This window comes from Rhopalosiphum maidis, chromosome 3, assembly GCF_003676215.2.
Source record: "Rhopalosiphum maidis isolate BTI-1 chromosome 3, ASM367621v3, whole genome shotgun sequence".
NCBI lineage: Eukaryota > Metazoa > Arthropoda > Insecta > Hemiptera > Aphididae > Rhopalosiphum > Rhopalosiphum maidis.
The window spans coordinates 24,446,969-24,459,004 of NC_040879.1; the positions used below are offsets into that span (position 1 = coordinate 24,446,969).

The 12,036-nt window shown below is 26.5% G+C and overlaps 2 protein-coding genes across 2 annotated transcripts; one reads left to right on the forward strand and one right to left on the reverse strand.

Moving 5' to 3' along the window:
* Positions 1-573: 573 nt before the first annotated feature.
* On the forward strand, positions 574-6,353 carry LOC113556543 (RAD50-interacting protein 1). Its single transcript, XM_026961559.1, has 12 exons — positions 574-868; positions 937-1,178; positions 1,250-1,423; positions 1,510-1,641; positions 1,720-1,987; positions 2,103-2,328; positions 2,392-2,551; positions 3,532-3,682; positions 5,030-5,244; positions 5,564-5,729; positions 5,791-5,924; positions 6,029-6,353. Exons 1-12 carry the CDS (start codon positions 740-742, stop codon positions 6,153-6,155), a joined length of 2,124 nt encoding a protein of 707 aa, XP_026817360.1. The 5' UTR covers positions 574-739; the 3' UTR covers positions 6,156-6,353.
* Positions 6,354-6,959: 606 nt separating this feature from the next.
* LOC113557461 lies at positions 6,960-10,406 on the reverse strand. Its single transcript, XM_026962998.1, has 8 exons — positions 10,008-10,406; positions 9,737-9,805; positions 9,608-9,646; positions 8,197-8,304; positions 8,031-8,137; positions 7,909-7,970; positions 7,725-7,819; positions 6,960-7,656 (listed from the first exon to the last, which is right to left on the reverse strand). Exons 1-8 carry the CDS (start codon positions 10,107-10,109, stop codon positions 7,453-7,455), a joined length of 786 nt encoding a protein of 261 aa, XP_026818799.1. The 5' UTR covers positions 10,110-10,406; the 3' UTR covers positions 6,960-7,452.
* Between the last annotated feature and the right edge of the window lie 1,630 nt (positions 10,407-12,036).

Genomic DNA, 12,036 nt, shown 5'->3' on the forward strand with positions numbered 1-12,036 from the left:
AGACAATTACTGAAACTCTCTCATGACCTTTTGTACAACACAATACTAATACCTCGGAAATCAACAAATTGTCAAATTATATTCCAAAATACGAAACGCAACAACAATCATAGAAAAATAACATATTGACAACAATATCACAACGCTACAATCTTACTTCACAATTTAGTAGTACTAATTTTTCATCAAATACTTCTTTGCAGTGATAGACGATAGTGTCTACAGAGATACTTCCAAGTTAAAATTTCACGATTATTGACTGTTTCGTAGTTCGTTCCGTTTCATTAGCGTTAGTACTTTGAACTATCGCAGCTTTTGAGCCTTCTTACAATTTACAATATTATTAATGTTATTGGGAATAGTAGGCAAAAAATAAAAAAAACAATGACTGATAATATTTTCTCATTATCATTATCAAACATTGGTCGTGGCTTGTGGAACAAATTAATTTCGTAAGAATAGCGTTAACAGATTATAAGTAGGACAAAACGACTTGTCGGTCGAGCAATAACGTCAACGTGTAACAAATATGATAACGTTATCAGTGATTTTAATTCAAAATCAAAACTTTTGAACTGTCTTACTAGTATGTGGCGTTACTCTTCTTACTATAAAATTCGTATCCTTTGTGTATGGTACGATGTATTATGAAAAAAATGGCTTTTAGTTTACTTTTCACTTGATACAGCTACCGCGAAAATTAATTTATCGTTGTTTGCTGTCGTGTACATTGTACAAAATGGACAGCAATCCTTCGACACTGATAGCGATCAACGAAGAATTGGGAAACAATTTTGACGATCTAATAACTCGATGCGAGAAGTATAAACAAGTTTTACTAAACAGAAAACATGATATCACAGAGAAGGTAACTAGGATTTGGCGTATATGTGAAATTTGTGACGATATGTACTTACTCAAATAATGCTTGCTTAGATCAATTCCCAGGTGATTGGGCCAAACTCAAACATGGTCAAGACTCTGAATAAAGTCCATGAAGAACGGTTGTCAATTGTTTCATTAAGAAAAGAAGTTGAAGAGCTAAAATCAAAGTATGCCGAGTTCAAGAAGGAGACCGAGAGTATTAGAACCATATTTCAGAAGTTGATCGAAGATTTAAAATACAAATGTAATCGGATGATGTACTATACGTGCCTTCAGTGTATAACTTCTAGAAGGTAATTTGTTTATTTGTTTCACTTGGAACGCTTTGTAGAATAATGTTTAATTTGAATCATATAATCCTTAGCAATAAAATGAGAACAGATTTGATGAGTAAGCGTGATAGTGAAGCTGTTAAGTCATACAAGATTTTGTGTGAACTTAGTTATGCTATGAGCACTGCTCCATGTAAAAATTTGATTTCCTATATCACCAGAGTAATCAACTATTGGCATTGCATACTTGAAAAATTTTATTTGGAGTAAGAATTATTTAGCTATGACAAGAAATAATTTAAAGCTATCTATAAAAATAATTATTATGATACTTTTATTTTTGTTTTTATAGAGATTTTGAAATTACTTTAAAACAAATGAACTGGCCATTTACTATGAGCGAAATAACAGATAATGCTAAATTAAATAATTTCAAACAACAGTTTCAACGTTTAGCCAATATGTTGATAAAAGTTCAACTACCGTATCCTTTTTTAAAAACAATATAAATGTGCATAATTAAATGATATAATATTTAAATATCCTTAGCTTACATTGTCAGAAAAAATGATCATAATGAATTTAATGAGCAGACGTCACAATTAATGGAACATTATTCCAATGTAACCTTACCAATAATTATGTTACTAATACCTTTTCGAAAAAGATTTTTTTACCATTTTACCGGCAAAAAACAGACCAACAAACCCGATAAGCCTGAATGGTTTCTATCTAGAGTATTGAGCTGGATAAGAGATTATAGAACATTTGTTGTGGATTGGTTGGGTCCAGTTTATATAGAAAATGGAAAAAGACCAATCGATTCTCAAGTAGATAATAATAATTATAATATTAATTTTATTGCAATATCAGAAAAATAATCATAGATAATTTTGCATTTTATTATTTCTTTATAAGTAATAATTTTTATATTTGTTTTTACAGCATGATTTTATCATAGGGTTATTGCAGTTTGTTGTAGTTAAACTTGATTCAGATTTATCACATTTTCAACTGGAAGATGTAGTATTTTCACATATTGTTGATGAAACATTAGCATTTGAACATGAACTGAGAAAAGTGTATAATTATCCAAATGACTATCCAAGTGTCACAGAAGTTTTAACTCAAGCTCAAATATTTTTCAAATGGATTAATATGGAACGAAAATGTAAGAAATTTTGTATTAAATGTAAATTATAAATACTATTAAATTAATTTTGATACTTTTAAGATGCTCATATTAAAATGGATGAAATTATACAGAATAATGAACAATGGAAGATCTTAGTTTATGATAGTCAATATTGTATGACAGTGTCTGCGGATAGTTTTCTAACTTTGTTAAACACTATGAGCGATCGATATAGTATACTTCGTCAACCAAGACATAAGTAAGAATATTTTTAATTTTGTGGTTATTAACAAATAAACAATTAAACTAAATTACATACAAATTATGTTATACATAGTTTGTAGTATACACCTTAAAGCAGAGGTCTCTAAACTTATTTATTAAAGGGCTGTAAGAAAAAAAAGTTAAAAGCTGTCAGTAAGCTAAATGTACATTAACATGTATAATTTTAAATTGCAATAAAATATAATAAACATTTTTTTTAAATGTTTATTGTTAATTTTTTTAACAAGAATTATGAAATCCTTGAGCTTTATTTTATTGATCTGAAAATTTGAATTATTACTTAAATCATAATTATACAAGAAATAGTGTTAGCTGAAAAATTAATACTTTTAAATGTATCAATTTATCAAATTTTTTTGCAAAATTACTACTTGTGAACCCTTTTATTGTTTTAGTCAATGTATGTGAAATACAAAAATTAGCCTTTCTAGAAAATTTATTAATATTATAGTTAAAATGAAAAATTATTTTACACAAACAACTACAATTTTATTTATCAACTGCAATTTCTCATTGTATTTTTAAAAAGTTGTAAAATGTTTTATAATGCCTTTCAATATAAATTTCTTTGTAAATTGTATATTATTTTATTCTCTCAATAAATAACCTAAGAACAATCCAAAGTTCACTTTTATTAAAAACTTGACATTCTAAATCAATATTTCTTTTGTATTCTCTTTCTAAGTTGTTTAATGATCAAATTAAAAAAAAAATTATATTAACATTATCTTCTTGAAGAATAAATAAAAATAAAACGTATAATAAGAACACGTGAAATTATCAATTGATAATTTTCACATAATTTTAGTTAATTTATTGTTCTGATGAAGGAGAAAACAGTAAAAATTTATTTGTGGTCCGTAGATTGGAGACCTTTGCCTTACTGTACAAATTACATTAAAAAATTTAATTATTTTTTGTTTATTCTAATAAATAAGTAATTTTTGTTTAAAGACTTCAGTTTTTAAAACTGCAAATTGATCTTTTGGAAGAATTTAGACAAAATATAGTTGATGGTGAAATTGAATCCAATGAATATTTATCAGAAATGCTGTGTACATTGCATTACATATCATACACTCTTTATAATTGGGGAACCAATATGGTTTGTGAATATAAACTTACTAGTTACTACTAATTATTAAATGACAAATATATTTTAATTATAAATTTAAGTATTTTTCTTACATTTATAAATGTGAAGGTGTATGTACGCATAGTGGTTAATGTTGGCAGTTACTATTAATTGTTGATTTATACTAAAACAATTTGGTGAATGTTGGCATTTTTATAATATTTATAAGAATAAGGACACTTACCATTGTTAGTTGACATACACAACAGGTATTTGGTGAATGTTGAATATTTTTATAAAAATAAAAAAGCATTTATTTTTTGCTTCAAAATGAACTTTTGTAATATTTTGAATTAAGCCTGGTTACCTATACACCGTATCATTTAGAGTTTAATACATTCAACGTTTAGGTAATATATTACCGACATTTTATTACTTAAAAATTATACATATAGAATACAACACAATTTTGTGGAAACCCTGTTATTATTACAAACTACAAAGTACACCTTTAATTAGTAGTTACATAGCTACATTTGGAATTACTGCATTTTATTTATAATTTCATCTTACAAAGCCTTGGTTTCCATTTTCAGATAATTGGTTAATACCTATTTCAAAGCAATCACCTGATAAATAGCACATTGTTTTTTAATAACAATTTCCTTTTGCTGACTGTATAATGACAAGAATAACGTATATTATTATTATACTTGACCACAAAATCCTAAGTACAGAATCTTCTAACTTCTAATCGATAACATTGTCATATCAAAAATATCGCAGTTGTGATATATTGTATGATCTTAATATATTAATTTGTATACATTGCGCTTGTAGTGTTATCACCGAATATTATATAAATATGTCAACAATCATCAGTTATTGACTATGTAAACTGTAAAGACAATTTTGACAACATTCACTAAGAATTTTGGTATAAGTTACATTCACCAGCTTCGGATATACATCTTGACATAATATTAAGAACAAGTAACTTATCTTATTCATATTTTTTCAAAACTTAACCATTTCATAAACTTACAATTTAAGAGGACGCTATACCTGCATGTGTTGTCTCTGTCTTACTAATGTACATCAACAAATTTTTCGTTCAGCAGAATACATTTTGTGACGTTAACTTTAGTATTAGAGTAAATTTTCCTATTATCAAATTTAAAGGTAAGCATATTATCTAGACAATGACATGCATTTAATGACATTATTATTTTAAAGTGAGTTACAGCAATGTAAAATATAATAACTTTAAAATGTTTATAATTTAAATTAAAGACAGAGACAACACATGCGGTGCGGGTATGGTGTTCTCTTAAGCTGAAAATGTTGTTTGTATAATTTGTTTGACTTTTGTTTTAGCATTTTTTATCTTTATTGAACTACAAATGTGAATTAGAAAATGAAGTGAGAAGTAGGAGTGAAAGTGAGTTTATAGAAATATTAGAAACTGCAGATACAGTATTCGACGATTCAATAAGATTATACAATTTGGGAATAGATCGTTTACTTAACTGTTTAACCGAAAATATTATGACCAAAGTTAAATACATTTCAAAACAATATAAACGTGATAAGTAAATAAAGCTTTGAAATATTCTAAGAGAAATTGAAAAATTTAATCTAAAAATAAATAATAATATGGTTGTAATTACAAATATGTTTTATTTATAATATCAAAAGAATATAATATAATGCATTTTTCTGAGGTTCTGTTACTGAACAGTCTCCTCTGTATGTGCTTCATGTTATATATTGTATTGTTTTTACAGATTGTAATATATTTTATTCAGTAAATATATATGTATTTCATGAAAATGATTATAGGCTGGAATGATTAAAATATTTTTTAGTTATGTTTATGTAAATTCAATAATAAGACTTATTTTTTTTTAGATGGCATATAATGGAATCCTTAGTTGATGAAAATAAGTACAGTATTACAGACAGTGGTTGGATGATGTATGAAACCTTTACAGAAAATTTGAATACATTAAACAAAAGTTTACCTACTTCTTTGTTTAATAAATGTTGGCCAATATTAGCTACTAAGATGTCAACGGTTAGTATACAATTAACGAATAATGTAATTTAACTTAAAACATGCATTGTATTTGTTACAGTTTCTTTTCAATGACATTTTGTTAGCCAATATGTTCAACAGAGGCGGTGCCCAACATCTTCTGTGTGATGTACGGTATAAACTACTTCCCATTATCTCAAAATATACCGCTAAACCTAGTATTTACATTGAACGGTAAAAATAATATTAAATTATTAATAATAATTTTTAATTTACTATCATAAAACATACATGTTTATTAACTTAATCATACATAATAAAATTATAATAATTATTAGGTTATTAGAAGCTTGCAGAGTTTTAAATTTTGAACCCAACTTTAAACCAGTTATATTAAAACGGAATGAAGTATCGGAAATATTACTACGTCGTATTGAACATGGAAATGTGCTTGAATTGGGATAATTGAAATTAAGTTTGTTTAATGATATTATAGCTAATGTGATTGTGCTGAATATATGCACAATATATTATTTTTGTTAGTTTAAAATAATTATATTTATTTCATGTTTAATTGATTAGAAATTAAATTTTTTTGTAACAATTGTAATAAATGTTTGGACTTTAGAAATAGATTGGCATATATTTGTGAATAATATAATTTTCAATTACATTGTCATTTTTACCACTTAAAAATAATTTAATCTAAAACAAATAATATATCATTATTACTCAAAAAATACAAATTGCAATTTTTTATTTAACTTTTATTATAATATGGCTTACTGTAATATAGAAATAAATAGCTAAGTAAATGACTAAAGAGATTCTGTAATAACACCACCTTGATCATAGTCATGGCCTAAAATGATATCAAAAATTAACACATTAACTGCCACATGTACACTGTTGATTTATCATTCTTGTGTAGTTATTTTATGTATGTTTGTCAAAATGTGAAGGGGGAAAAATGTTAGTTTATATCGGTCAAAATCAAAAGTAATAAATTATTATAAGAATTTATCATGATGTATTATCACTAAGTATATAAAAATTTTTATTAAATTTAAAATCAATAGTTTCATGTACATGAAAATGATTTAGCAAATAAATAAATTTACATAAAAACAAGTAAATAGCAAGTTATGGCATGTACACAAAACTATAAGACAAATGTAAGCAATGTGTGCATTGCATTTAACATGTTAAAATAATATCTACAGGGTAAATAGAAAAATCTATGAAGATTATTTACAGTTCTTAGATAATAAAAGTACTATAATAATACCATGTAGATAAATTATTAATATTGACAACGCTCATAGAGTGTTAATCTGATTTCTAAGAAACTGTGCGTCTATGTCACAATACAACTGTTAACTTAACTATGTACCTTCTTCCTAACACTTTCACTGCTGACGTCGACAAATCATATGTGTTCTGAGAGGTGGGCGTCGACAATCTGTATTACTTTCTGGTCTCACCCAATAATACCAGCATATAATAAGCTATTTGTTCTTATGTGACCGCACTGATAAATGGTTGAAATTATTTAATTCGTGGTGGTTTGAAATTCCAGTATTTTTTATATTTTTATTATACTATTACAGAGGAATCGCTCAGGTCAAACCATGTAACAGTCAGTGTTAAAATGATAGATTTAAAAACATTTATAAGTTACATTTTTTCTTAAAATTATTTTTATTTTAATTTTCGATTTGCAGTAAATAATAAGTGCATGATAATAATTATAGAATACAAATTATGATGATTTATTATAAATATGATGCGTTTTTAAATAATTTACAGTTTTTTCATAATCATTATTGAATCTCTTCAATGATATCACATTCAACAAATTGTGGGTAAATCCATCTGCTACTAACTTATTTATTAAAACATCAAAATGACGTGGAACAGGTGTGGGTATATCCAATCTTTTGTTTTCCAACATGGCTGATGAGTCCTGTAATATTTAATAAAATGTCTATTTATTTTAATTCAATAATGTTGGCAATTATATTATAACTTTACATCGTTAGTTTCTGATGACAACTTTTTCTTGTCTTCCTCAGTATTTTTCTTATTTTTTTCCAAATTGATCTTCAAATCCATAGAGTCTACTTCACCTAAATCAATACAATTAATATAATTACTATAACAATGATAAATTATTAAACATTTGAACTTTATATCACATTAAATTTTTCAAACTTGCCAATGAAATTATCCTTTGATTTGTTTCCAGAATCTTTCTGTAAGTGCTCAGCTAAAATTGACCTATACACATACATGAATGAGTGCACAATTTAAAAAATAAACATTTATTTATTAAAATACCTAATGGTTGAAAAAGTGCTGGTTTTAAATTCATCGATGTTTTTGAAAAAATCATTTGATAATTTATCAACTTTAATTGTTAAGTCGTTAATTTTTTTTGATAAAATCTGAAATGCAAACTATAATTAATGTTTTTATAAAATTATAAAATAAAATATTACATTACCATAAATTGAGCTTTTGGGTCATCTGGCAAATTTTTAATTACATTTACTACAAGTTCAGATTTGCATCTAATTTCTTTGGTTACAACATCATACGCCATTTTAGTTTTCTATAATTGATAAATACTGTTAATAAGTAAAAATTGAGTGTAAAGTGTTTAATTTTATAAACAATGGTGTATTTAAGGGTGGAGCTGGGGGTTTCCAACTCCCAGGGGATTGATGATTTAGCAAATAAGAACAGGAAGCTTGATTTCATTTTATAATTTGACTATGTTTATACATAAATAATATAATAAACTTTTCACCCCTCTCCAAAAAAAAAATAAGTTGTAAATACATCACTGTTTATAAATATTAAAATATTATTCTCAAAAACTGAAAAAAATCACCTATATAGAACCATTATATAAACTATTATAAACAAGGCTTGGTATACAACAGTATGTTTTCTTTTTGCTACATCCAGTTAATATAGTTTTAGTAAGTAATACCTACGATTTAAATTATACTGATGAAAATAGTACTATTTTTATTTTATATGTTTTTGCATAAATTAAGTTTAATGCATATTTTTTTATATTCAAGTATGAGCGTATTTATTGTATTAAGCTGGTAATAATTAAACTGATCAACATGTATAATTTGATTCTTTGATTAAATATAAACTTTATTTTTTATTTTATATAAACAATTTAAACCCCTTGGTACAATATATAATAAAAGAATAATATAGGCACTGTGAATAGTTTGACGAAGAAATATAAAACACAATTAACAGAAATATAGAAAATATAGGCATCTATATAAAATCTAAGAAAAAAAAAATATAATTTGACTAATTTATAGTTTCTATAAATAATATAGGGTATTAGTGAATTACACTCAATAGTTATATTTATTATACTGCAGAAAACGTTCAGCTGTCTATGCATTGCCGTTTTATAGACTGTTCACTTTCATAAAATATTTGTGATTTATATTTTAAAATTGCTTAGTTAAAAATAAAAATGCCAAAAAAGACAATTTGTTATAGAATTTTTAAACAATATTTTTAAAACCTAAAAGTTCTAAAATGTCATACTCTTTGTTGTAATGAAATATTTTTATGTAAAAATTGAATGCTAATATTAAATATGTCATTAAAATTAATTTTTAAAACGTTTTGAATAAGCTAATAATGTTTGTAAGACAAGAAAACTAATTTTATGTCAATCTATTTCATCAATTACTACAATAATGAAAATTGCAAAATAAAATTAACTAACTTACAAATTGAAATAATTTTTTTTTAAATTTTATAATTTAAATACTAAGAAATATTAATTAATTTCTTAAAAAGCAAAATGTTAACATAAATTAAAATAATTTATAAACCAAGTATTAATAAATACATTATTTTATGAACTTCACCTTTAAAAAATTGAGATCATCATCCGATTGAAGTTCCATCTAAAAAAAAATATTAATATAGTACATTTAATACAGTACGTATATATAGTCATAAAGTTAATTAACAATAATGGATAAGAATTACTTTACCATATTTCCATCAGGTGTTGGACATAATATCACAAGTTCATCTGTTTCTTCCACTTTTAATTCATTTTTCTATAAAACAATTAATATCATAAATTAAACAGAATTCATATATATATATATATATAAACAATTGTTGTGCTATAACAGTTTATGCTAGAATATCTAACAGAAAAAAAAATATATGAAATCAATATGCATTAGTAAAATATTAAAATTGTCAGTTAATATTAATGTAATAATTGATAATGAAAGTATTAATGTATTTATTTACCAATGAATCTATTAATTCATTTAAATCTTCAGGAAGTTTCATGTTAACCTCAATTAATGTTTTTTCGTGGCGTATGTTAAACTTTACAAAAATATCCGACATGGTCAGATACGCAGTTTTAACTAAATTTAATGAATAATTGATTATTAAACAAATCGGACAAAAAAAAATGATTATACTTGTAAATGCTCAATACGCGCTACACGAAATAGTATGAGTTATTTCACGAGGAGAAAAGATAATAAAAATACAAATCAACAGTTTATCTTGAAACTCGTGTCGGTGGTCGGCGGTCGAAATCACGTTTTTCAGATTAACAAGTTGCCACTTGGTTACCGTACATCGACATAAGCAATTACAAGCGGTTAGAACCTCAAGCCTGGTCTATACTACGGGATATGGTTGGAAGTTAGAACGCGTTTCGGTTTTATAATACATTTTCGCCAATCAGTAGAGCACGTAAATCGTAATCTCTGGTCAAACTGTCGAAACAACGCATGTGTCAAGTTGGCGATATTGATCCGGTCGTTGAAATGTACCGCGGCGATACGTACGACGACCGTAGTTCCCGAGCCCTATTGCCCATTGTCCATCGTGATGCCCAGTACCCACGTCTCGTCCAAAACTCAATAAATCCCGTTTAAACTATCCAATTAATACACTAGATAGCGCTCAGGCTATCACTTTGAAATAGATTCTTCGTGTAATGCACGGCCTGGAAGATTTTCGAAGACCACTCCATACAATGGAGTAATACACTAATGTATCATTGCGAATCGTCTTATCAGGTAATGACACTATCAAAAACACGAGCGTGTTGAGGTCGTGTCAAAGAACGCAAACAACAACAACAACGTTAAAATATTTTAATTTGACCATTTAAGTACAGTCACACGTCTTTGCTCGGACGAGTCGAAACTCGATGTCCCGCGGATGAGGATAAGAGTCGACAAGCATACTAAATCGTGTTACGAGTCTCTTTGTGACAGCAGTACCTATAGAGTCGCTACCACCACGACCACTTATCTAGTTACATGTTGAATATCAAAGTGTACGATTTTTTGCGCCCATAATTTAAGTATAAACGGTACGTATAACAAGCCTAGTACTTATTTTCCGGGTCATTACAAAATATTACCATCCCTTAATTTAAATTTTCCAATGGCATTTTAGATGAATAAATATGGTAACTATTGATAAATCGTGACTGCAGGTCGCAGTGTTTTAAATTTTAATGATATTTAAATTTAAATGATATATATGCTATATAGCAGGGATGAGCAACTAGCGGCTTGCGTACCATTTTTAACTGGCCCGGTTACATTTCAAATAACTTCATAAAAAATATAAAATATTAACATTTTTTTGTATTTTATATCATTATTAAATTTATAAAATCGGCATAATTGTTATTGTAAAAGGTAGATATGAATTCTTATCTAGTATTGAAGGTATTAAATTATAAATGTCAATAATTGATTTTATTGACTTTTTTTTTTTGTTTTTGCTTTCTATGTTCTCTGGCCCGCTAGATTTTCACTTTCAAAAATTGTCTCTCTAGTAACATTGAGTTGCTCATTCCTGATAAACAGAAAAGGTCTACAACTGGCGGTCCACGGTCTAAATCCGGACGGCAGAAAGTTGGACCGTCAAAATATTATTTCAATTAGATTGTGTAATTAATTTATAATAATCAATTTTGTCCGGGTGTCATTTATATATTATTTTAATCCCCAATAAACTCCAATTGAAATTAATTGCCGACCCTGATACATAGGTACACTTACCAGCAGGGCCGTAGCAAAGCGGGGCGAGAGGTGCCTACGCTCCGGTCGAAAAAATGAAAATTTTGCATTTTATGTTAAAAATTACAATGGTCAATGTTGTATATTTTATTGACAAAAACTTAAAGTACTTTATTGAAGTAATTGTTGAAAATAACAAAATAATATTTAATAATTAAAATAAAAGTATAAAACCAATACTAGTTAATAATAATACAATCTATCAACGTATAGGAAGTTCTTAG

Coding starts and splice junctions, on each gene's coding strand:
- LOC113556543 (XM_026961559.1), top strand. CDS start 740: ATGGACAGCAATCCTTCGACACTGATAGCGATCAACGAAGAATTGGGA. Junction 1,642..1,719: donor TTGATAAAAGTTCAACTACC/GTATCCTTTTTT, acceptor TTACATTGTCAG/AAAAAATGATCATAATGAAT. Junction 5,245..5,563: donor AAACAATATAAACGTGATAA/GTAAATAAAGCT, acceptor ATTTTTTTTTAG/ATGGCATATAATGGAATCCT.
- LOC113557461 (XM_026962998.1), bottom strand. CDS start 10,109: ATGTCGGATATTTTTGTAAAGTTTAACATACGCCACGAAAAAACATTA. Junction 9,806..10,007: donor ATGAATTAATAGATTCATTG/GTAAATAAATAC, acceptor ATTGTTTTATAG/AAAAATGAATTAAAAGTGGA. Junction 7,820..7,908: donor ATCAAAGGATAATTTCATTG/GCAAGTTTGAAA, acceptor GTATTGATTTAG/GTGAAGTAGACTCTATGGAT.